This window comes from Vicugna pacos, unplaced genomic scaffold (assembly GCF_048564905.1).
Source record: "Vicugna pacos unplaced genomic scaffold, VicPac4 scaffold_40, whole genome shotgun sequence".
Classification (NCBI taxonomy): domain Eukaryota; kingdom Metazoa; phylum Chordata; class Mammalia; order Artiodactyla; family Camelidae; genus Vicugna; species Vicugna pacos.
This window is the reverse complement of record NW_027328744.1, coordinates 110,896-136,891: the sequence shown is the minus strand read 5'-3', so window position 1 is coordinate 136,891 and position 25,996 is coordinate 110,896. Positions and strand designations below refer to the sequence as shown.

At 48.5% G+C, this 25,996-nt stretch overlaps 1 protein-coding gene and 1 long non-coding RNA gene across 5 annotated transcripts in view; one reads left to right on the top strand and one right to left on the bottom strand.

Moving 5' to 3' along the window:
• LOC140694577 (uncharacterized) overlaps positions 1 to 15,022 on the top strand; it is a 365,332-nt gene extending 350,310 nt beyond the window's left edge. For both annotated transcript variants that reach the window (XM_072957738.1, XM_072957737.1), the window contains 9 exons: positions 7,119 to 7,284; positions 8,216 to 8,277; positions 9,140 to 9,314; positions 9,968 to 10,029; positions 10,892 to 11,066; positions 11,721 to 11,779; positions 12,639 to 12,813; positions 13,074 to 13,147; positions 14,705 to 15,022. In XM_072957738.1, coding sequence (XP_072813839.1) covers positions 7,119 to 7,284; positions 8,216 to 8,277; positions 9,140 to 9,314; positions 9,968 to 10,029; positions 10,892 to 11,066; positions 11,721 to 11,779; positions 12,639 to 12,813; positions 13,074 to 13,147; positions 14,705 to 14,911 — 1,155 coding nt within the window. In that variant the 3' untranslated portion in view covers positions 14,912 to 15,022. The remainder of the gene's footprint in view (positions 1 to 7,118; positions 7,285 to 8,215; positions 8,278 to 9,139; positions 9,315 to 9,967; positions 10,030 to 10,891; positions 11,067 to 11,720; positions 11,780 to 12,638; positions 12,814 to 13,073; positions 13,148 to 14,704) is intronic.
• LOC140694581 (uncharacterized) overlaps positions 1 to 25,471 on the bottom strand; it is a 29,252-nt gene extending 3,781 nt beyond the window's left edge. For 2 of the 3 annotated variants that reach the window (XR_012070165.1, XR_012070166.1), the window contains exons 1-2: positions 16,816 to 16,830; positions 8,197 to 11,833 (exon numbers count right to left, since the gene is read on the bottom strand). This is a non-coding gene — a long non-coding RNA (uncharacterized lncRNA). Of the gene's footprint in view, positions 1 to 8,196; positions 11,834 to 16,815; positions 16,831 to 23,306 lie in introns of those variants that run through there. The other variant, XR_012070167.1, reaches the window with a different exon arrangement.
• Positions 25,472 to 25,996: the final 525 nt, after the last annotated feature.

Below are 25,996 nucleotides of genomic sequence, written 5' to 3'. Positions count from 1 at the left end.
ATGAGCAAATGCTGTCAGAAAAAATGTCACCAATAGAATTGCTGGACTCAGGGTTGTTACAAATCTTCAATTATTTAAAAATATACATTACCGGGGAGGGCAATAAAATGAAACATGCCTGTAATAGCAATGAATTTGCACTGGGAAGGTAAAAAGTGGGTTTCTGCCTTCAGGATTCTCTCCTTTCTCCACTCCCCAGCACAGTCAAGCTCTTGAGTGCACATGTGCACACACAAACCCAGTTGTTTTATGTTTATAGAGGGTAAAAAGAAAATGCAAGATCACCATGCTGCATCGGGATCTCTGAAAGAAGGTGAGGAAGACAATTTCCAAAAATACGTGAAGAAAGTACGCGTCCTTGATGAAATCGGTGGACAGAGAAATATGGACACTGGAGGGTAAGACGTTCCTGTGTTAATTATGACAATGTATGAATGAGTGTGTGGAGTTATGTGGATGTTGTAATATGTTTCAGAATACTTACCACCATATTTTCTTTACCGTATTCAATCAGTACAGATGTGGATTTATTTTTTGACCTTGATTTCTGTAATCTGCTACTTCTGTTCATTCTAACTGGTTACCAGAGTCTTGTTTGTATTTAGTGTGAGATTTTAGCGGGTTCTTGGACCAGATTTAGTCACTTCATTATCCGGATCCCCCAGGTCCATTTTTATTGTCCTTAGGTTTCAACCACATCAAAGTGTCATAACCTGCCATGTGTCTATCATTTTTATTAAACTCTAGACATTGGGTAGAAAATAGAGAAAATTTGAGGCCTAGTGTGAGATTAACTTGCTGCAGAGAAGGTGGGCATTACAGCTGGCAGGTGGTCAGGGCGCCAGCGGCGCTGCATCCTGTTAATCCAGTTAGCAGCTGAGATCAGTCAGTGCAGCCAGCCCTCCTGAGGCCCGTGTGTCTCCTGTCCACCTTTGTTCCTGGCACGTAGCTCTCGTGGATCCCAGCTAAGGCCTTCGCTGACGGGCCGTGAGCTCCAGCTGTCTGACTGCGGTGCCCGTGCGTGGGGGGCACCAGCTGCTGGGCTGCTCTGCATCTCAGTGGTTTCCTCTGCAGTTAGCGGGTGACCCCCGGGGAAGGTGGACCCAGTCCTGGGCTTCCTTTTTCTCCATCTTGGCCTCATGTTCCTTCCTGGCTTGTTAGCAATTTGGTACATTCAATCATGGATTTCATAATTTGTCCAGAGTTTCCTGTCATTCTCAAGAGGAGGTCATGGACATCACACCCATTAACCTGCTTTCAAAAACATATGTTTCCTTATATTTTCTAAATGATCAGGTTTTGCCCCAGGCTTTGATTGAAATCAGGGTTCTCTGTGGGAGAAATCAAACAAGTCATGAACGCTTGCTTTACCCTAATGTGTTTGGTTGTGATGACTTGGTCAGACCCTGATTCCCACGTTGAAACACAATGAGCTCGCGCTGTCCCCGTCACAGGAGCCTGAGCCTGGGGTGCGGGGCACAGAGCGCATCTTACGTGGGCTTTTCATGTGTGTTTACTTTATGCACAAATGAGTAGGGATGGGGGCGCTGAATGGAAGCCCAGATACCAAACACTTGCCAGAGGCCCAAGTGTCATGTTTTCATATCTACTAGTGGGGGCCTTTAATTTTTTCTTCTGTATCTGTCAGTCTGAGCATTTATGGGGAAGGGCAGAAGGAACATTGAATTCTTCCCTTCCAATTTCTGGGAGGGAAACTGGCAGAATTTCACAGAGTTTCTTTCCCCTCTCAGGAAGGTGGACATGAACGGATGTGAGCTGGTGGGAAAGCAGCAGCTGTTGGCAGCAGACGAGAGGGCGAAGTTGGCTGAAGAGAAGACACAACTGTACAAGTGAGTTCAGCTCCTCCACACCCGCGGCTCTGAAAACCCCTGTTGGATTTTTTGAAAACTTTTCTAAAATGTTTAGACGCAGTATCATACACAGACCCAAACAAAAGACATTTGTATACATGCTTCACACAGAAGAAAAAGTGTTAAGTTTTACACATGTTAAGTTAAAGGTTTAACTTTAAAAAGTATTAAGTTACTAAGAATTTCCTGGTCCCCAGTGCTGGCCAGACTGAGTGGAAGGACTGTTCACAGAGATGTTTCTGAAGGTGCTATAAACCGTTCTCACCCTGAGGACAGCAGTTTGGTATAGTGTCAGTCGCACCAGTAGACATGCCCGTGCCGCTGGGGAGACCCACTTGTAAGAAGTAGGGTCAGGATGTAAGGAAAGGAGGAATCAAGCTTTGTGATGAAAGATGCTCAGCACAGGACACGTGAGGGAAATGCTGAGAACGGGAGGGGGAACTGTGTCCTGTCCGCACAGGACCCGGCAGGCGTTCAGTGACAGTGACGGGAGGGGTGGCTGCGGCGACAGTTTTGTACCTGCTGTGCTTCTGCAGCCGTGTGCAGTGTGCCGTGAGCGGTGAGATGATGTGTGTGAGTGTGCAGTGCATATAACGTGGGCTGGGGCAGGTTATTTAACAGCATACCCAGCATTGTGTCTTCTCTTATGGAACAATTTGTAACTCATAGGCTAAGGCTTGAAGAATGTCACGGGCAAATGCGGGAAGCAGAGATCACTTGGAGACACCAGGTAACCTGCCTTCCTCCTGACACACCGAGTCCTCAGCACCTGATGCAGACGGTTACTGTGGCCCTGAGAACCCCTTGCCATGGGGTGTTTCTTGATGTGTTGACTTTTTCAGGTTGCTCTTGCCGAGAAGGAGGCCCAAGACAGCTTGGTAAGAATTTGTTTCCTTCCTTCCCTTTGTGCACAGTCGGCCACAACTGAACATGGATGTGTTTTTCTCCCACAGCTCAGGGCTCAGGAGCTGGAGAGGGAAAACTCTGAGCTAAGAAGGGAAAATTCTCAGCTCAGAAGAGAAAATTCTCAGCTCAGAAGGGAAAATTCTGAGCTGAGGAGGGAAGACGATGAGTTGCAAAGGGAAGTTGCCCACCTGAAACAGAGGTACAGAATTTTTATGAGTGTTTTGAGATTTTTAAGGACTGGTGGTTTTGTACCTAGTAGAGGAATTGGTGGTGTAATTTGTATTGAAGCCATTCTTTATCTTTAAGATTGGATGCAACCTGCAGACGGAGGCAGGTAGAGGAATACATGAGGCAGGAGCCCACCCCAGGAGGACCACACAGGCTGCACCCTCCCCTGAGAGGTAAGGAGCGCACTGTGAAGTGCGGCAGCTCCATTTCTGCAGCAGGAGCCGCCCAGTGGGCTACTTGTCCCTGTGGGTAGTCGTCGGGTTTCCTGGACACCACACCACACACTCACTGCAGGGAACAGGTTCACAGCTGGGTGACAAGATGCTGTTTTCTTCACATGCCACCAGCCAGCAGGGCTGTGTCCCCTGTGAGTGGTGGAGCTCACGCCCCTCCAGGGACTGCGGGCCGCCCCCCAGGCTCTTGGTTGGCTGGCGTGGCTGGTTTCTGTGCGCTAGAAGATGTGAGCCTCAGCCCCCTCTTCCCGCCTGGACATGGTGTTGAAGGCTGAATTTTCTTCTCATTTCAGGAAAATAACATGGACGACGTTTTAGAATGAAAGCAGTATGTCATAAAGAGAAAAACATTTTTCTTCATTTGCCTTGGTGGATAAATATTCTATTCAAGACCTGCTTTAAGGCAGCAGGCATTTCTTCACTAAATTTGCAGGTCCCTTCGTTCTTATAAAAAACCTTGCACAGTGACCTAGAGTAGCCAGTTTAGTGAGTGACATGACTACGTAGCCTCCCTCTCCCAGAGTTAACGTGTAACTCTAAAGTCTTCCACCAGCTTCTCCATGTAACTCACCATTCTTTTGCCGATTATTACAACATAAGTCATTGAGGCCGCTTCTTTCATAAATGTTTACATGACATCTGGTCACTTATACAAGACATGTCCTGTCAGACAGAAGGCTTTTAGCAGTTTACCAACAGGCCAAGGAGGAAAAGGTGGAGCTCACGGTCAGGGGTTGTTGATACTTTTCCTATGAAAGACTCTTCTTTAATGTGTAACCTGTGTACAGACTGATTTTCCCTGAACTGTGCTGTGAGTCCCCTGTGTCAGTGCCGGTTGCCAGGGATCTGAGCCCTGAGCCCCCATCCAGGGTGATTAGCTATGAAAACACCTGAAGCAGGGCTCTGTGGTGTCCTAGTCACGGGTCAGGGGTCCAGTCTTCCCTCATCCTCGGGGCCACCTGAGGCGTGAGGGAGACCCGCGGCCTCTGTGCAGAGCCCAGGGCGTGGACGGGAGTGGGAGCTCCTGGGGGAGGGCACGGAGGGCTTGTGCTTCCCCCGCACGGCCTCTGTCAGAGAGAATCTGCCTTCAGCGCTGCTCTCCCTTTACAGCTTCAGGGCCTGGTGGCGCCCCAGTGAGGAATGGCCCCGCCTTCCCAGCTCAGGAGGCAGAGGAAACCCAGGTAAATAATTTTTTCCAGTTGTGTTCCAGTGGTCATTTTGTGTTGAAATTATCTGTGGAACTACCATTTTCCTTTCGAACAACCCTTTCCTGGCCTTGTCTATGGATTGTGTATTCCGGGATACATACGCCCTGTGATCACAGTGACGTGTGGCGACAGTGTTTTGTCCCCAAGGCCTCTTCTGCAGCTTGGGCCGCAGGCAGGCCCCGGGGCAGGTGGAGTGCGTGGCGCCTAGCTGCCGCCTGGGCACCCAGTGCAGGGGAGGGTGCCCGGTACTGACTGCTGCTGAGTTCGGTTTCAGCTTTTGTCGGTGTTGGTCCTTTGGTCTATCATTCAACACACCTCTCCCTTCTGTTGCACAGGTCACTGTGGAGGCTAGAGAGCCCCCTCCTTTCGCAGGACCAGCTCGCGTGGCCAGCCCCATTAGCTGCCCAGTGCCACCCTTCTGGGGCTATTGGCCACCTCCACCTGGACCAGTCCCGTGGCCTCTGGGGCCTCAGCCACAGCCACCAATGTCTCCACTTGGTAAGATGAGAGCATGTGTTTCTCTTCCCTTGTTGAGTCTTGCAGAACAAGGGGAGATCTCACTCCGGGGCTTTGCAGTGCCTGGGGAAGCCTGGCTGGAGACATGGTGACGTTCGTCTACTTTCTTAGCACGCACGTTTGATGGACCGTGTCACTTCCCCACCCTCACCTGGGAAGCAGGTCTCTTGTAGTGAGGGAAAAAAAGAGCTTTTTGACAAAAGGCAGAAATGTCAGACCTCCACTTAGGCCTCCAGCAGAGAGCACGTACTAGGCTCTGGGAGCGATGAGGCCCGGCTCAGTGTTCTGTCCGGCCGGTCTGAGCCCTGACCTCCCGCAGTCGATGATTCATGGCGGAAACACCTGTACCGGGGGCCCGTGGTCTCTTCCTCAAGGGCCCGGAGCCCAGCCTCCCTGTCGTCTGGCGTGGGAAAGAGTGTAATGCGCTGAACCAGGGCTTGGAAGTTTTGTTCTGCTTGAGCAAAGGCTACGCAGCAGAACGTCATCCTCTGTCCTCTCTGTGGTTTCTGTCAGGTTCTGGACCTGGTGCAGCTCCGGTGAGAAACGATAGCACCTGCCCACCTGCGGCGGCCGTGGAGGCCCAGGTAAATGCCGCGGTCATTCTTTGTTGGAAATCTTTCTGGGAACTTTCACCTTGTTTTTCCCCTGGCGGCCTTTCCTGGCCTCGTCTCCGGAATGTGTGTCCTATGACATGTCTACTGTGTCACTCCTGTCCGAAGTCGAACTCTTGGCCAGGAGCCGTGGGCACACCCATTTGGGTGATGACTGCAGAAGCTGTCAGGCGGGGTGCTTAGGGGCTGAGGACTGAAGATTTTGACTGTGTGGGACGGAGACCCCTCGCTCCACACTGACTTCTCGTGACTCGGCTGACTCCTTCCTGACCTCCTGCACCTGGGGTTGCTCCTGGGTCACTGAGACGGGCTTCTGTGTCGTCATTCTTTTGACTGGTTCCCCGGCTCAGGCCAGGTGATTCTCCAGTTCAGAATGTCCATTCAGATCCTGGTGACTGAAAAGGGGCAAAGCCCGCCCTCCAGCTTTGTACCGTGTGCTGTGTGCAACTTTGAGTCTTCCTGGGTGTGGTAGGTGTCACAGCCCGTCACTTGTCTTTTCTCGGGAGGTAAGTGTGTCTTGGCCGCTGCCTCCAGTGGTACTCTGGGCAGAAAAGCCTGACTCTCGGAGACGGTAGTAGTAGGGAATTTGTAGTAGGGAGTAGTAGCGTTTGTAGCAGGGAGTAGAGGCTGGAAGGGAAAGAGCCCGCCGTGAAAATGCCTCCTTCCCTGCGGGGGGAGTCCGATGCGCACCAGAGTGCGTACGTTGTGTTCCCCACCCTGCGCCGGGTCGGGCCTGCCCTGGAAGCTGTCAGAGCTGCTCGTCGGTCTCATCGCACACCGTGGGGTCTTGCGCACGAGCTAGCACAGTCCCTTTGGTGTCAGGTGTGGGATTGAGACTCCCCACGTCACTGTCCCGTAGGACGCAGGTAGGGTGCGTTCCGTAGCGAACGTAAAATCCAGACGTCCCTGAGGATAGGGATGGTTGTAGCGGAGCCTGAGTCCCTTCTGAGGACAGCTTTGTCCCCTCAGGAGCCCTTGGCCAGCTCCCCCGCAGGACTCCGGGATGCCCAGCTGCCCAGGGCTCTTTGCGCCCAGGGGCAGCCCCTGCGGGGCGGAGGAGGGCCCTGCAGGCAGAGCCGTGACCCAGGTGCGGCTCTGCTTGCTCGTGTGGGGAATGAGCTGTTCACGTGCGTCCTGTCTCCGTGTTCCTGGTCTGCGCCGGGCAAGCTTCCGTGGAGCTGGGGAAGGTGGCGGGGAGGGCCGGCCTGCCCAGAGCGGCTGGCTGTTGGGAAGGTGTGACTTTGTCCGTGTGCTGAAAGCTGTGTGCGCATACTCTCGGGCAGGACGACCCTTGGCTTCCTCCACTTGGAGACACCGGTGGCGACGTGCGGCGTCAGTGTCCTATCCCCGTGTCCTCCTGTGCGGCCCAGGCTGCGGGCAGGCCCCAGAGGGCTGGATGGAGCGTGTGGCACCGTGCTGCTGTCTGGGCACCCGGTGGAGGGGAGGGGTGCCCGGTGCCGACAGCTGCTGCGTTGGGTGTCGCCTTTTGTCGGTGTCGGCGCTTCTTGTCTGTCATCCAACCCAGCTCTCCCTTCTGTCCTGCAGGTCACCCTGTGTGGTGGAGGGCCCGAACCTTTCCAAGGACCATGTCACGTGGGCTTCCCCGTGTGCGGCCCCGTGTGCGGCCTGACGTCGCCCAGCGGGGCACCTGCACCTGGGCCCCCTGGGTGCCCTGCACAGCCTCACCCACCACCAGCAGCTGCTCCGCTCGGTAAGAGGAAAGCATATGTCTCTGTTTCTTCCTTGAGTCACTGCAGAAGAAGGGCTGATCGTTCTCCAGGGCTTCCCCTTGCACAGGTGGCCCTGACTGGGCTCACGGCCGTGTCCCTCTGGTCCCTTAGCAGACGCACTTGAATGGACCGCATCTTCTGCGTCCTGCCCTGGGGAGGGAGGTGTCTCTTGCAGAGGGAAAGGGGGTCCTCTGACGGAGGGCAGACGTGTCGGTTCTGCACACGGGCCCTCGACAGAGACCACGTTCCAGGCTCCCGGGACGAGAACCCGCCCCTGTCATTGTCTGCGGCGAGTGGAGCCCTGACCTTCCACAGCCGATGATTGGTTATGGAAGAAACACCCGAACCCGTGGCCTGTGGTCTCTCCCTCAGGGTCCTGAGACCTGTCTCCCACTCGGTCTGATGTGAGACTTAGTGCGACACGGGGAAGAAAGCCTCAAAAGACCTTTTGTGCTTCAGCAAACTAACATGTCTTGTAAGGTAGCGAACAGTGAAAGAGTTTTTTGTATTTTGTTTTATGTATGCCGAGAAGCTAGTTTACTCGGGGAAGGACATAGGTTAGTGGTAAACAGAATGCTGGCTTAGCGTGCAGAATTCCATGTGCTCGTTCCCAGTACCTCCATTTAAAAAAAGAAAAAAAACGGACAAAAACAACTTCAAATGTTAGAAATACGAAGTGTGCAAATCCAACTTCGATGCCCATTCTTTTTGCGTGTTTTCCTCTTACTACTTGGTTTGAAATATATCCGAACCGTGACTTAAGCGTGTGTTTCAGAGAATGCGCTAACTCTTTGAAATTCTTTTCTGCCACTTTTGTTTTGACATATCCACGGACGGAGATAGACGCATATGGTGGTTTTAGTTTACATTCGTGAATATTCTCACTAACGTACCTGTAACTGCATTTTGCAGATGGTGTGTCAGTGCGCCACTTTGGAGAAGAGAGAGGAGAAGGATCTTCCTCTGCTAAGGAGGTACTGTCTCTTGTTGTTAATGTCCTTGTGTGAATACATAAGTATCAGGGGATTCTGAAACATAAACCGGTGGTTGGTGTGAGTGTGCATTTTCACGTTTGCATTTGCTGATGAGAATTTTTGACATACGTTTAACTTACAATTTAGGATGTGATTGTGTGCTTAATGCCATAGGACTGGATAATGCACTGGTGTTAATTTTCCAGACTCACCTAGTGAAAACCAGTGTCTGTATGTGAATTCTTTTTTTCAGGGTCTCTCCGTTACAGTTTATTTAGAGGATATTGGAAAGAAATTCATCCCTGGGAAAGTTAGGTGTATCTTGAAGTTGGTGCTTGTTTTAGCCGTCCTCACTTGACATTAATTAAGCGATGTTTCATTTTGAAGGCAGCATGTTTTGCCTTTCCATTCCACCGCCAGTAACAGTGTTCTAGTTTTCTTAATGCCTTACGCTCTTTCCCACCTGCTCCTTTTACTCAGGCTGCCCTTCCCCAAAGCCCCTCCACATCCCCGCTCTGCACTGGATCACTCTTTTGCGAAACAGTGCGGTCTTCCCAGCATTCCCTGAGCTGTCCACGTGCAGCGGACTCTCCTGTCCTTTGCGGCGTTACTGTACCCGTTCACCTCAGTTGTAGAGCTGTAGAAACTTTTCTGTGCTGATTTGTTTTCATGGATGCTGTGCCTCTGGCAGAACAGAGAGGAGAATCTGCCTTTCATTTGTCCTGCCAGCTTCTGCCAGGATAGGGCTTATGATCTGATGGCTACGGTAAATAACTGTTGTCCTCCTGACTGACTGACCAAGTGTACGAACATGATGGTTTCTGAAGTTCGGTTCTTGTTCTGTCTTGTTTTGTGTTCCTAGGAGAGGGCAAGTGAGCCCGAAGCCACGAAAGCAGAATCCAAAAAAACCCCGAGAAAGAAAAAAAGAAACAAAAAACGACAACGCGTTTCTGGGACTGTAGACGCTGCTCCGCAGGAACTAACGGATCATAACACGCTGACCTCTGTCGGTGGAGCGCACGCAGCTGACACACTGGGTAAGTTAGTGAACGTGGATGGCATTTCTTTTTCTCTGTGCCAGAAGCTAGTGTGCTCCGGGGGGAAGGGTATACACACAGCTCAGCAGTAGACAGAATGCATGCTTAGCATGCAGGAGTTCCTGGGGTCAGTATCCAGTTCCTCCAAGAAACGAGTGCGATACGGGGAAGAAAGCCTCAAAAGATCTTTTGTGCTTCAGCAAACTAACATGTCTTGTAAGGTAGCAAACAGTGAAAGAGTTTTTTGTATTTTGTTTTATGTATGCCGAGAAGCTAGTTTACTCGGGGAAGGACATAGGTTAGTGGTAAATAGAATGCTGGCTTAGCGTGCAGAATTCCATGTGCTCGTTCCCAGTACCTCCATTTAAAAAAAGAAAAAAAACGGACAAAAACAACTTCAAATGTTAGAAATACGAAGTGTGCAAATCCAACTTCGATGCCCATTCTTTTTGCGTGTTTTCCTCTTACTACTTGGTTTGAAATATATCCGAACCGTGACTTAAGCGTGTGTTTCAGAGAATGCGCTAACTCTTTGAAATTCTTTTCTGCCACTTTTGTTTTGACATATCCACGGACGGAGATAGACGCATATGGTGGTTTTAGTTTACATTCGTGAATATTCTCACTAACGTACCTGTAACTGCATTTTGCAGATGGTGTGTCAGTGCGCCACTTTGGAGAAGAGAGAGGAGAAGGATCTTCCTCTGCTAAGGAGGTACTGTCTCTTGTTGTTAATGTCCTTGTGTGAATACATAAGTATCAGGGGATTCTGAAACATAAACCGGTGGTTGGTGTGAGTGTGCATTTTCACGTTTGCATTTGCTGATGAGAATTTTTGACATACGTTTAACTTACAATTTAGGATGTGATTGTGTGCTTAATGCCATAGGACTGGATAATGCACTGGTGTTAATTTTCCAGACTCACCTAGTGAAAACCAGTGTCTGTATGTGAATTCTTTTTTTCAGGGTCTCTCCGTTACAGTTTATTTAGAGGATATTGGAAAGAAATTCATCCCTGGGAAAGTTAGGTGTATCTTGAAGTTGGTGCTTGTTTTAGCCGTCCTCACTTGACATTAATTAAGCGATGTTTCATTTTGAAGGCAGCATGTTTTGCCTTTCCATTCCACCGCCAGTAACAGTGTTCTAGTTTTCTTAATGCCTTACGCTCTTTCCCACCTGCTCCTTTTACTCAGGCTGCCCTTCCCCAAAGCCCCTCCACATCCCCGCTCTGCACTGGATCACTCTTTTGCGAAACAGTGCGGTCTTCCCAGCATTCCCTGAGCTGTCCACGTGCAGCGGACTCTCCTGTCCTTTGCGGCGTTACTGTACCCGTTCACCTCAGTTGTAGAGCTGTAGAAACTTTTCTGTGCTGATTTGTTTTCATGGATGCTGTGCCTCTGGCAGAACAGAGAGGAGAATCTGCCTTTCATTTGTCCTGCCAGCTTCTGCCAGGATAGGGCTTATGATCTGATGGCTACGGTAAATAACTGTTGTCCTCCTGACTGACTGACCAAGTGTACGAACATGATGGTTTCTGAAGTTCGGTTCTTGTTCTGTCTTGTTTTGTGTTCCTAGGAGAGGGCAAGTGAGCCCGAAGCCACGAAAGCAGAATCCAAAAAAACCCCGAGAAAGAAAAAAAGAAACAAAAAACGACAACGCGTTTCTGGGACTGTAGACGCTGCTCCGCAGGAACTAACGGATCATAACACGCTGACCTCTGTCGGTGGAGCGCACGCAGCTGACACACTGGGTAAGTTAGTGAACGTGGATGGCATTTCTTTTTCTCTGTGCCAGAAGCTAGTGTGCTCCGGGGGGAAGGGTATACAAACAGCTCAGCAGTAGACAGAATGCATGCTTAGCATGCAGGAGTTCCTGGGGTCAGTATCCAGTTCCTCCAAGAAACGAGTGCGATACGGGGAAGAAAGCCTCAAAAGATCTTTTGTGCTTCAGCAAACTAACATGTCTTGTAAGGTAGCAAACAGTGAAAGAGTTTTTTGTATTTTGTTTTATGTATGCCGAGAAGCTAGTTTACTCGGGGAAGGACATAGGTTAGTGGTAAATAGAATGCTGGCTTAGCGTGCAGAATTCCATGTGCTCGTTCCCAGTACCTCCATTTAAAAAAAGAAAAAAAAACGGACAAAAACAACTTCAAATGTTAGAAATACGAAGTGTGCAAATCCAACTTCGATGCCCATTCTTTTTGCGTGTTTTCCTCTTACTACTTGGTTTGAAATATATCCGAACCGTGACTTAAGCGTGTGTTTCAGAGAATGCGCTAACTCTTTGAAATTCTTTTCTGCCACTTTTGTTTTGACATATCCACGGACGGAGATAGACGCATATGGTGGTTTTAGTTTACATTCGTGAATATTCTCACTAACGTACCTGTAACTGCATTTTGCAGATGGTGTGTCAGTGCGCCACTTTGGAGAAGAGAGAGAAGGATCTTCCTCTGCTAAGGAGGTACTGTCTCTTGTTGTTAATGTCCTTGTGTGAATACATAAGTATCAGGGGATTCTGAAACATAAACCGGTGGTTGGTGTGAGTGTGCATTTTCACGTTTGCATTTGCTGATGAGAATTTTTGACATACGTTTAACTTACAATTTAGGATGTGATTGTGTGCTTAATGCCATAGGACTGGATAATGCACTGGTGTTAATTTTTCCAGACTCACCTAGTGAAACCAGTGTCTGTATGTGAATTCTTTTTTTCAGGGTCTCTCCATTACAGTTTATTTAGAGGATATTGGAAAGAAATTCATCCCTGGGAAAGTTAGGTGTATCTTGAAGTTGGTGCTTGTTTTAGCCGTCCTCACTTGACATTAATTAAGCGATGTTTCATTTTGAAGGCAGCATGTTTTGCCTTTCCATTCCACCGCCAGTAACAGTGTTCTAGTTTTCTTAATGCCTTACGCTCTTTCCCACCTGCTCCTTTTACTCAGGCTGCCCTTCCCCAAAGCCCCTCCACATCCCCGCTCTGCACTGGATCACTCTTTTGCGAAACAGTGCGGTCTTCCCAGCATTCCCTGAGCTGTCCACGTGCAGCGGACTCTCCTGTCCTTTGCGGCGTTACTGTACCCGTTCACCTCAGTTGTAGAGCTGTAGAAACTCTGTGCTGATTTGTTTTCATGGATGCTGTGCCTCTGGCAGAACAGAGAGGAGAATCTGCCTTTCATTTGTCCTGCCAGCTTCTGCCAGGATAGGGCTTATGATCTGATGGCTACGGTAAATAACTGTTGTCCTCCTGACTGACTGACCAAGTGTACGAACATGATGGTTTCTGAAGTTCGGTTCTTGTTCTGTCTTGTTTTGTGTTCCTAGGAGAGGGCAAGTGAGCCCGAAGCCACGAAAGCAGAATCCAAAAAAACCCCGAGAAAGAAAAAAAGAAACAAAAAACGACAACGCGTTTCTGGGACTGTAGACGCTGCTCCGCAGGAACTAACGGATCATAACACGCTGACCTCTGTCGGTGGAGCGCACGCAGCTGACACACTGGGTAAGTTAGTGAACGTGGATGGCATTTCTTTTTCTCTGTGCCTAGAAGCTAGTGTGCTCCGGGGGGAAAGGTATACACACAGCTCAGCAGTAGACAGAATGCATGCTTAGCATGCAGGAGTTCCTGGGGTCAGTATCCAGTTCCTCCAAGAAACGAGTGTGATACGGGGAAGGAAGGAAGGAAGGGGCAAAGGTTTTGTTTTGCTTCAGCAGTGTCTTTGCAGGAAAGCCTAACCCTCCATCCTTTTCTGTGGTTTTTAGCCCACATGGGACCTGGTGCGGCTCCGGTGTGGCCCGGCAACGCCAGCCCACCTGCGGCGGCCCCGGAGGCCCAGGTAAGTGGGGTGGTCGTACTCTGTTGGACGTCGTCCTGGGAAAGGTGATCTTCCTGTTTTCCCGGCAGCCGTTCCTTGCCTCGTCTGTAGACTGGGTGTTTGTGACGGATCTGGCGCGGCGTGTCGCTGCCTTTTCAGACTCAAACGCTTGCCTAGGAGATTGTGGGCTGCTTCTCCCGGGTGCCCGTCACCTTGGGTGGTGCCTGCAGAAGCCATGAGGGAGTGCTTAGAAGCCAGGGCCCGCAGACTCTGACTGTGGGTTTCTCGAAACAGTGTGAGGAGGGTGAGCCCTCGCTCCACACTGACTTCTCGTGGCTCGGCTGACTCCTTCCTGACCTCCTGCACCTGGGGTTGCTCCTGGGTCACTGAGACGGGCTTCTGTGTCGTCATTCTTTTGACTGGTTCCCCGGCTCAGGCCAGGTGATTCTCCAGTTCAGAATGTCCATTCAGATCCCGGTGACTGAAAAGGGGCAAAGCCCGCCCTCCAGCTTTGTACCGTGTGCTGTGTGCAACTCTGAGTCTTCCTGGGTGTGGTAGGTGTCACAGCCCGTCACTTGTCTTTTCTCGGGAGGTAAGTGTGTCTTGGCCGCTGCCTCCAGTGGTACTCTGGGCAGAAAAGCCTGACTCTTAGAGATGGTGCATTTATAGTAGGGAATAGAGGCTGGAAGGGAGAGAGCCCGCAGTGAAAATGCCTACTTCTCTGCAGGACCAATTCGCACCACAGTCCTGGCATCATGTTCTCTATCCCACACTGGGTCGGTTCTGCCCTGTAAGCTGTCAGAGCTGCTCCTCTGTCTCATCACACACCGTGGGATTTTCCATGAGCTAAAATCCCGTTGGTGTTATTTGCAGGATTGAGACTTCCCCCTTCACTTTACCAAAGGACAAACGTAGTGTGCTTTTCCTAGCGAACTTAAAATCCAGACATCCCTGAGAATAAGGATGATTGTAGCAGAGCCTGACTCCCTTCTGAGGACAGCCTTGCCCCCTCAGAATCACTTTGCCAGCTCCCCCACAGGACTGTGGGACGCCCAGCTCCTCAGAACTCATTGCGCCCAGGGGCAGCTCCTGCATGGCGCAGGAGGGCCCTTTGTGAGCAGGAAGTAGAGAGGGTCTGGCAGGGTCCTGCAGGCAGAGCAACTACCCAGGTGCAGCTCTGATTCTATGTGCGGAAAACCAGGCCTTTACTTCCTTTCTTTCTCTGTGTTTCTGGTTCATGCAGACCATGCTTCTGTGGAGCTGGGGAAGGTGTCAGGGTGGGTTGTCCTGCACAGAGAGGCTTCCTGTTTGGGAGGCCCTACTTTATCAATTTGCTGGAACCTCTGCACGTCGTCTCAGGCGCAGGACTCTCGCCTTCCTCCACTTACAGACACCGGTGGTATCGTGTGGCAACAGTGTTTTATCCCCAAGGTCGAGTGTGTGGCCCTGTGCTGCTGTCTGGGCACCCGGTGGAGGGGAGGGTGCCCGGTGCTGACAGCTGCTGCATTGCATTTCAGGTTCTGTAGGTGTTTTTCCTTTTGTCTGTCATCCAACACAGCTCTCTCTTCTGTTCTGCAGGTCCCAGTGAATTCCAGACGTCCCGGTACTTGTCCAGGACCACCTGGTGTGTCTTGCCCCCCTGGGACACCCAGCACCAATTCTCAGATGGTATTCATCACCGCCACCCCCACCCCCCTTGTGGCCTCTGAGGTCTCAGTCACCGGCACAAGTTACAGAGCACAGTCTCATTTGACACCTGAAGAGGCCTCTCAGCTGTGGCAATGATGTGTAAGAGAAGATTTCAGAGGTGCATTACGGCCCGAATGTTTTGCTGCTCCATCCTGCCGCCGCCTCTGTTCCCTCCTATTGTCACCCCTAATGAATCTGTCACCGTTCTCTCTGTGTCAGTGTCTGCTTCCTGGAGGACCAGTGGTCACACCCTCTTGAGGGCATGCAGTGATTCACGGGCACACAACTCACAAACCAGCAGGAACTAGGATGACGGGGCAGACGCAAGGTTACCCCTTCAGGGCAGCAGTGACCACAGGGGCCCCGGGGCTCCTCCTGGGTGGTGGGTACAGCCTGTGTCTAGATCTAGTGATGGCTGTGCTGCTTCAGTCTGTAAACACTCACTGGGCATGTGGGGCCTGTCAGTCACAGGGGTGTCCGGTCGTGAGCTAGATGACCAGAATGAAGTGGCCGTGTCTCATGGTGAGGAACGGAAGAGGTGCAGGGGGGGCCATGGGCGTCCAGCGAGAGGCCCTGCACTGACCAGGCCCGTGCCCCCGCCCCGCGTCAGCTGCCCAGCAGCCCCCGGCTCCAGGCAGACCCTGAGGGGGGCTGAGGGCGGCAGTGCTCTCAGTGAGCCCCGTGAGCGCCCTTCATTCTCCCACAGCCTCCTGACTCTGAGGTGGGCGGGGCAGGGTCAGAGGGTGGGGCGCCACCACTGCCAGGGAGAAGGTGTTGGGTACAAAAAGAGTCCACTCCACTCTGCGCCAGCTGTCCCTGGAGCCCGCGGGGCCCTCCCTCCTTCCAGGCGGGGGAGGCAGCCAGCCCTACAGCAGCTCTGGGGTCCAGGCTGGGCCACAAACAGGTCAAGGTGAGATTGCTGTGCTGCCCGGGAAGGCGGGGGGAACAGCGGTGCAGCAGTAAATGCCAGCAGGAGCAGCTCCGTAACCGGGCTCCTCCACTGTGAGCAGGGCTGGGGCTGGAACTTCGCTGTGAGGGTGGGAGGGCTGGGAGAGATGTGGCCCTGTGGCCCTGTGGCCCTGTGGCCCTGGACAGGGCTAGACCTGAGCTCAGGGCCCAACGGCCTAGGGGAGAGTCAGAGAAAGACACAAGCAAGAAGAGACAGTGTGTGAGTGAGAGAAAGGTGGGGGTCAAGTCCTAGAGAGGGACAGGAGGTGACAAGAGAGGACACCAGGTAGGGGGAAGCAGAGACAAGAGGCAGGAAGGACAGAGGGAGCCACCCCAGGGTGCGTGGTGGGGGACGATGGGCCAGGGTGGCTGGGAAGGGAAGTTGGCCCATCCTTCACCAAGCCCTGCAGCTGCCACTCTCAGGGCCGCAGGGACCGGCAGCCCGCCCAGCTCGACAGGCACCATCGGCCCTCAGGATGGGGCTGAGAGCCAGGCCCAGGGCCCTCCGGCCACTTCCCAGGTAAGGAGGACCAGGAGGGCTCTCCCCAGCACCACAGCGGCACCATCTCTAGCTTCACAGAGACCCTGTGAGCAGGCACCGTCCCGTCCCTGTTCCACAGAAGGGAAACTAAGGCTCGGCCAGCCAGCCGACTTGGCCCTGTCTGCAGGGTTATTCACTTTCCTGATGCTTCTTTCCCAGGCAGGCCTGTACCCCTGTCCTAAGAAGGGAGCCTGTGACAAGCCCGAAGGCCTGGGTCCCACCCAACTGCCCTCCTGTGCTGGGTGACCTGGGCAGGTCTCTTCCCCTCCTTGGGCCTCGACTGTAGGACCAGCGGCACAATCCTTAACACATATGCACCTTACAACAGAGCATTAAACTACATGCAGCAAAAATTGACACAACTACAAGAAGAAATAGGAAAATCCATTATCATAATTAAAATTTTCAATATATCTCTATCAGAAATAGACAGATCCAGTAGGCAGAAAACCAGGAAGGACGTAACTGAACTCAACAACACCATCAATCAACTGGTATCATTGACACTTACAGTCTACTTCATCCAACAGCAGGATAAACATTCTTCTCAAGCTCCCATGCAGCATTCACCAAGACAGGCCCCATTCTGAGCCGTAAAACATACCTTAACAAATTTTAAAGAAAAGAAATCATACAATGTCTACTCTCAGTCCACAACAGAATTCAACAAGAAATTAACAGAGAAACAATGGGAAAACCCCCAAATATTCAGATGAAACAACACACTTCTAAATAATACATGAGTCAAAGAAGAGATCTCAAGCACTATATAACTGGAAGAAAGGGAAGGAGGGAGGGAGGGAGGGAGGAAGGAAGGAATCCCAATAGAAATTTTAAAATATTTTGAAGTAAATGAAAATCAAAACACAATTTATCAAAACCTGTGGTATATAGAAAAATCAGTGCTTAAAGGAAAATTTATACACCACTGAATGCATGTTATGAAAGAAGAAATGTCTAAAATCAATAATCTACATTTCCACCCTAGTACACTAAGAAAAAAAAGAAAAAAAAAGAAAAAAAAGAAAATTAAATCCAAAGTGAGCAGAATAAGGAAATAATACATTAAAGAGAAATTAATGAAATTGAAAACAAAAACAACAACAAAAAAGAGAAAATAAACAGGGAAGAAAGCTGGTTCTTTCAGAGCAATATAGAACATAAGCTTCTAGCCATGCTAACAAAGGAAAAAGGAGAGAGGACACAAATAATTAGTGTCAGAAATGAAAGATGGTGACACCACTACAGATCCCATGGACGTTTTTAAAAGGATTATAATAAAATGAATACTATGAATAATTCTATGCCCACAAATTTGATAAGCTGTATGAAATGGACCAATTCCTTGAAAGATACAAACTGCCCAAACTCATATAAGAAACAGATAATCTGAATAGGTCTATGTCTATTAAAGAAACTGAATAAATAATTTACCTTCCCAAATAGAAAGGACCAGGCCCAGATGGGTTCAGCAGCAATTTCTACCAAAAATTTTAGGAAGAAGTAACAGTTGACCCTTGAACAATGCAGGAGTTAATCTGTGTATAACTTTTACTCAGCCCTCTGGATCCACAGTTTCTATGCATTCATGGATTCAGCCAACCAAGGACCACATAGTAGTGTACTATTTACCACTGAAAAATATCTGCATGTAAGTGGACCTGTGCAGTTCAAATCCGTGTTGTTCAAGGGTCAACTCTATTCCAAATTTCTACAATCTCCTTCAGAGGACAGAAGCAGAGAGAATACTTTTTAACTCATTCAATGAGGTCAACAACACCATAATAACAAAACCAGAAAAAGACATTACAAGAAAACTACAAACCAGTATCTGTCATGAACAGATGCAAAGATCCTTAACAAGAGATTAGCAAATCAAATCCAACAATGTATAAAAAGAATTATACAACACAACTAAGTGGGATTTATCCCAGATATGAAAGGTTACTCAGCACTCAAAAATCAATTAAAATCATCCATCACATCAGCAGGCTGAAAAAAAAAATCACATGATCATATCAATAGATGCAGGAAAAGCATCTGACAAGATTCAATACCCATTCATGACATATGCTCTCAATAAAGTAGGAATAAAGGGGGAACTTCCTCAACTTGATAAAGAATATCTATTAAACACCTACAACTAACATAATTAAAGGTGAGAAACTTGAGGTTTTTGCACTATAATCAGGTAAAAGCCACGCCTTTTCAAAGTCATACTAGAAGCCCTTATTAATGCAATAAGGCAGGAAAAGGAAATAAAAAGTAATACAGATAGGGAAGGAAGACTGTTGCTGTTCACAGATATGATTGTTTACTATGTAGAAAAACCCAAATAATGAATAAAAAATTCCTGGAACTAATAAGCAATTATACCAGGCTGCAGGATACAGGTTAATATATTAAAAAATCAACTGCTTTTGTATACACCAACAAGAAGAGGTGGAATTTGAAATTTAAAATGCTACATTAAAACCTCAAAAAATGAAACACTTAGATATAAATCTAATAAAATATGTACAACATCCACACAAGGAAAACTACAAAATTCATGAACAAAAGCAAAAAAGAACTAAGAAGAGATAGTCTACGTTCACGGATAGGATGACTCAAAATGTTTAAGGTGTCAGCTCTTCCCAATTTGATCTATAAATTCAATGTATAAATACAACATCAAAGGCATAATTCATGAAAGAAATAATGGATAGCTGGGCTTCATTAAAACTAAAAATTATGCACTGCAAAAGGCAATGTCAAGAGAATGAGAAGACAAACCATGGACTGAGAAAGTATCTGCAAAAGACACATCTGATAAAAGAATGTAATCTAAAATATACAAAGAATTCTTAAAACTCAACAATAAGAAAATAATTTGATTAAAAACTGAGCCAAAGACCTTAACAGACACTTCACAAAAACATATACAGATGGCAAATAAGCATATGAAAAGATGCTCCACATCACATTTCATCATGGGAATGGAAATTAAAACAACAAATTAAAATAACACTACACACTCATTTGAATAGCCAAAATCTGGAACACTGACCACACCCAATGCTGGCAAGAATGTAGAGCAACAGAAACTCTCATTCACTGTCAGTGGGAAGGCAAAATGGTACAGCCACTTTAGAAGACATTTTGGTGGACTCTTACCATTCAATCCAGCCATCATGCTCCTTGGTAGTTACCGAAAGGAGCTGAAAACAGGTCCACTCAAAAGTCTGCACAGCAGCTTTTATTCATAATCAACAACACCTGGAGGAAACCAAGGTGTCCTTCAGTAGGTAAATGGATAAACCAATTGTGATACGTCTATGCAGTGGAAAAATTTTCAGCAATAAGAAGAAAGAGCTCTCAAGGCATGAAAAGACATGGAGAAAACTAAATGCATATTACTAAGTGAAAGAAGCCAATCTGAAAAAGCTGCATACTATATAATAGTAGCTATGTGACACTCCGCCAAAGGTAAAAGCATGAAGACAGTAAAAAGATCAGTGGTTGTGAGGGTGAGGGGATGAACAGGCTGAGCACAGATGACTGTTAACTTTTAGGGCAATGAAAATACGATGTATGATACGACAATGGCAGATACATGTCGTTTTACATTTGCCCAAGCCACAAAACGCACATCAAGAGTGAACCCTTGGGTAGGGTTACTCACTTGTAAGCGTGTAGGTTAATCCATTGTAACAAACACACCACTCTGACGGAGGATGCTCATAATGAGGGAGGCTACTCACGAGTGGAGGCAGGGGATATATGGGAAATTTCTATACCTTTCTCTCAATTTTGCTGTGAATCTAAAACTTCTCTAAAAAAGTTAATTAAAAAAATCTACATAGCAAATTTTCCTGATTTATAATAACTCCCCATTTAATGAAAATGAGTGCTCTGACATAGAATTATATCAGAACTCAGGCTCTAATCAACAGGGCTTCATTTTCCCTCACAGTGAAGTGTCCTTTCAGCAATCAAAACCCAAAACCTCCATTCTGCCCAGCACCCCAGGCCCCCTGGCTTCCTTGAAGGCTTCTCTTCTAAAGTCGTGTCACTTCTTCCTCTCAAACAGGACCAGGATCGGTGTCATCAGCATGCAAACTGAGGACATAGCTCCATCTTGAGAAAGTCTCATTAACCCTAATATACTCCAGCTATCATCACATTTCTGTGAACTAATACGGAGTGATTTCTAGGATATACTGTTAACTGAAAAAAGTAAAGGACAAAAGAGTATGTACAGGATGCTACTTGTACAAGAATGGAAATATGTAAACAAGCATATCCTTAATTTTGCAGAAAGAAACATGATGGATAAACCAGAAATTAACAAGGTTCATTAACAACCCTCAAGGGTGGAAACTGGAAGGGATTAGAGGAGGAAGGGGCAGTGACACTTCCGGGGACAGCTTTGACTTGAAATTATGTTGACACTTCACATACTCAAAGTGAAATAAATGAGTGAGGAAACCTAATTTTACTTCGTATGAATAAAACATAAGTAACCAAAGGAGAAATAATGTAAGTAACTTTTCAACACGGTATTTTTACTCTCTACCCTCAGTCTAAAGACATAAGTACTCTCAACATTAAACTGGTTAGAAAGTGTATTTATCACAGTGGTATGCGTCAGTAATTTTGAAACTATTTTCTCCATTACTATAGGATTGAGCAAATGAGTAAATATACTGCAAATAAGACATCTACTGAATGGGAGAGAGTGAAAGTGAATCCTGTGGTGATGAACTGGAAATAGAGTTATTTGCATGAACTCATGGTTTTCAACAATAAATACAGACCGTGACATAAATATGTGTATATACATATATACATAATCTAACTTTTTTACCTATTTCTTAGCTCTGTCCAGTAAAAGGGCCTAGAAGCAGAGGCACCCCAGGAACAATGAGCATACTGAGCACTCAGATGTCGGTTCCTAAACACCATTCCCTGAGGGAACTGCAGACCTCTCTGCCTCTGACTGTGGGGAGTAAGCGGTACTGGAGCACGAGCCCTTCTTCATCCAACATATATAACATATCTTTCAGAAGCTGATCAACAAGTAGTGACAGGTTGATCTGGGAGCCCACTGAGTGTTCCAGCTTTCTTTCCTAGGCACTTCCTAGGCTGGGGTGTGAGACAGGGGGCTCTAAATAGATCAGCACAGTGGTCTTCCTGATGCAGAGACATGAGAGCTCAGGGAGGCTAGGTGGCTGGAATTTGCAGGACAGGGAACCAGAAGAGGAGAGAGCCTCTCTGAGAAAGGGTTCCAATAACCTACATGGGGTTCACTTAAGCTTTAAGCTGAGCCAACTGCCATTTCATAGGCAATTATCAAAGAAAGAACAACAGGGAGCTCTGGCCTGAACAACTCCTGGTGTTCACATCATGACCAGCAGGAAACAAGAGAATACACAGAAGACCCAGGCATTTAGTGAAGGCATCACAAACTTTTAAAACAAGCCTCAAAAGGGTTAAACAGATCCTCCAGGACAGTAACTGCCTGCTAGAACAAAACAACACTTTAAGAAAGACACCCAGTAAGGGCTCTCCTATCTGTAGAAAAGCAAAACCAATTTACAGATATTTCATATAATCCAAGAGGAGAACATTCCCAGAGGTTCACAGTTAAGAGATAACAAGTACGTAATATTACAAATATTTTAAATGAGTAAATTACATTGTTATTTAATGTATTAACCATGTTGGCTTTACTTTTATTTTCAGAAATGTGAATACACTGACTACCTCCGTATCTCTCAAATCGTATTCTGACCCCAAAGGCCTAAGTTACTCACATGGAAATTCTAATCAGGAGATTTCCAGGAACCTTAATTCTGAAGATCCTCCTAACTGGTAGTGGCCTTCAAATCTAGCATTCACCCAAATGATGCTCTCACTGAACAAAATATTTGTACAACGGTGAGTTGCCGAGTTGTCTGCAGAATCATTCATCAATCACACAAGGAAAAAGGGCACTCCGCAAGGTGGTGGACACGAACTGTTCATAAATAGTTTGCTTCCTTCATTCAACACGAAAGACACACTCACACGAAGGTTTAGATGTAATGGAGCCTACACTTCCACAAATCTCTGTCAGCACAAAATATGACAGGTAGCTGGTTCTAATAAAAAACAACACCCTCCTCCCCATTCCACCAGCGCTTCTGAGGGATCTGGAGCCAGACAAGGGAGCCTGCATTTGGTCCTGCAAGAACTCCATCGGGGCTGCATACACACTGAGCACTAAAGCAGTTAACTGGGAAGTCCACAGTCACTGTGCTAAAACGTCTGGGTGCCTTTACGCTAGTAACGGAGGTCACACGCGGTACAAGGGGAAAAAGTCAAATTAGGCCCAACTCCAAATGACCCCTTAAGAAATCGAGACAGGAATGCCGACTTATCCTTCCTGAAACGCGAACAGTACCACACCAACATCCACTTAAAAACTTCAAGATTGAAACATTCCACACCAACACTGGTGCCGCTCATGCTGCTTAGAAAGCCTGCGCAGGAGAGCAGCCCTGGCACCACGGAAGCAAAGCCGGCCGCGGAAAACGCAGGCGAGGGGGCAAACAAGATGATTTCGGGGCTGTGCACACACGCCGCTGCCGACCGCTTTCCAGACCACGGCCGCCGCCGCGAGCACCTGAAGGACTTCGCGGCTTCACAGTCCGACGTCAAGGGAAGGCCGCGAGGGGAGCACCCGGGGGTGGGGGCCCCGTTACCGTCCTGGGGGTCCCTGAAGGCCCGGGTCCCGGCCTCCACCCCCTACACGGGCCCCTTCCCGGCTCCCCGCGCAAAGTGAGGGCCGGCCCGGGAAGCGCAGCGAGCACCGCCCCAGCGCGAACCGCCCGGCCCAGGCCCGAGACCCCCGGCGCGCGGACGGCGGGGCAGCCCTGCGGGGGTCGGGGCCGCGCTCTCGGTTTGGGTCGCGGGTCGTGCGGCAGGCGCCGCAGCTGCGTATGCCAAGGCCGGGCGAGGGGCCGCGCGGACACTCACCACATCACGTCGGGGGAGCCCTCGCCGGTTTAGCAGGTTGCTGGAGCGCCACCCACGTCGAATACCTGCCGCGGACCATCTCGGGGCCGCGCCGCCGCCGCCGCCGCCGCGGCCGCGGCGCTGGCCACGAAGCTCAGCGGCAGCCGCTCGGCCCACACCGCGCCTCCCGGAGGGACTGCGCTGCCGCCGCTGCAGCCGCCGCCGCTGGCCGGAGGGAGCAAGGCCAGAGCCGCTCGGGAGAAACGCAGAACCTCCAGCTGCTCGGACAGGACGCCCCCTGCCTGCCTGACAAACTGACCTTCTGGTGGACGGAGGGAGGGGCGGGGCGGAGGAGGACGCCGGGGCGGGGCCGGGAAGCGTGCGCGCGGATTGGCTTTCGGGACCTCGGGGGCGGGTCTGGTGGCCCCACAGATTTGTAGCCTTTTTGTCTATTAGGATTAATTCTGGTGTGAACATTTGTATACAAGTTTCTTTTTTAAACCAAAAATGTTCATTGTAATTTTACTTGAACTTCATAGAAGAAAAAAACTAAAACAAAACTGGAGGAATTACCATATTTCAAATAAATGTATCTTTGTCATGGGAAATATTGTTGCGTAAAAGATCTCTATAAGGTACAAAGAGTTAATGATAAACAAACAAATAAATAAATAAAATTATGAAATGCATTAACAGGTTGTGAAATAAATTCAAGACATTTTGTGTTTTCTAAACACTGTGCTTCAAATTTAGACATTATCTATTGATTTCATTTTGAAAGTTTGACATTAACAGATTCTCTTCTACCACTGTTATTTCCAACTCAGATTTTGAATAGTTATATATATTTTAAAAACACTGTTCATGTTTACAATATTTCATGTCTAGTTGGGAACTATAATTCCTATGATTTCTAAAACTTTGTTTCAAATTTAGAACACATTCACAGTTTAAAGTTAAAATAACAAAATACTGTACATTGAGAAGTTTCACATCCACCCTCGTGACATCTTAATTCCCCCTGCCATTATTAGATAACTACTTAGTTTCTTAAATGATATTTCCAATGTTTCAGATACAAAAATGAAAATATACTTTATTTTCCACTTTTCTCACAATTATGCATTAGATCATGTGATTCTGCTGTGAACATTTGTATACAAGTTTTTGTGGGGAAATACGTTTTCATTTCTCATAGTTATGTACCTGAGATTGCCATGGCTGGGTTTTGATTCTTGAAGTAGCTAGAGGGCGAGGTTTACTTGTTCGAGATTGCCTCCCTGCAGGAGGAAGGCTGGCCTTCCTCAAGACTTCATGGGCACTGACCACAGCCGAGGCTCACAGCTGTCAAAGCTGGTAAGTGCTGCCCATTGACTCAGCCATGGATCTGCTGAGCATTACAGCTGTGATCACAGCTTGTGCCAGCCCTGACCAGCAGGAGAGAGGCTAGTGCTTCCCTCATCTGGAGTGCTCATCCCATGGAGAAAGCTGGACCTGGGGCCTGCATGTCACAGTGTTGGTTCTAGTCCCTGCCCACACTGGGCCTGGCCTTCTCTGATCGTACCGTATAAAGCATCTGCCTCCTTCTCCAATTCTCAGGACAGTGGTTTGCCCTGTGACCTCAGTTCTCTGATGGGTCTAGAAAGAGATGTTTCTTTTCAGTCTGTTCATTTTTTCTTGTTTTGAGGATGGGAGGGATGAATTCCAAGTTCCTCACACTCTAGACTAGAAACTGGAAGCCTATGATTTCTGTTAGTTTCTTCTTACCTCCGTAGCTTGTCTGTGTTTGACTTTGGCAATGAGCACTAGCAGCCCATGCCAGCACACCGTTTGGGAGGGCAGGGAGCCCCTGAACACAGATCTTTCAAGTCCCTCTCCCTGCCAGTGACTTCAGTGACAGGCCAGGCCCCACTCCCAGGCTAACTGGCTCCTTCTGTCCCCTGCTTAGCCCTTTCCCTCCACCCCTACCTTAGTCTCTCTGTTCAGTAGTGGGTATCTGGGGTATGCTCTTGGGACAGGTTAGAGTAAGCCTTCCCCAGGTGATGAGAGGAACTCAGACGGGGTAACAGGCATCTGGGTACAACATGCAGGAGTGAGAAGGACAAAGATGTTCAAGTTCTCTCAAGAGAGATCAAGTTTTGAATTCTTGTTCTACTACTTCCTACCTACGTCACCTCTGAAAAGCTACTTAACACCTACTAGGCTTCAGTTTATCTTAAAAAAAAACAAAACAAAAACTAAAGCAGGATAATAATACTAAGCACTAAGTTGGTTTCAGGCCATGGGGAAACTGATTGGGCTGGAGCTGAAATTTGGTCAGTGTGTTGTGCAGATAAGATATATAGTGCGATCCCTTGGTTAGAGGTCAGAGCATACAAGATGGGCAGAGAATCACCTAACTTCAGGAACAGGGTATATGAAGGCCAGGCCCCTGGGGCACAGCCAGCCCAAGTCTGCTGTGGTTGGGCAGAGAATAGGAGTTTAGGGCCAGTGGATGGCTACTGCTGCAGCTGAACTGCCTGAGCTCCCCTGACCTAGTGGAGAGTGTGGGTAACCACATGTCATCTCAGTAATTCACTGACATCCAGGGCCTAAGCAACCCAGCCTGAGACCCCTATAACTGAGTTTACCACCAAGGGAGGGAATGTTTGTCTTCCCCCTTCCAGAGACAGCTGAGCTCTTAGGGATCGATGCTGGTGGTGGGCACATAG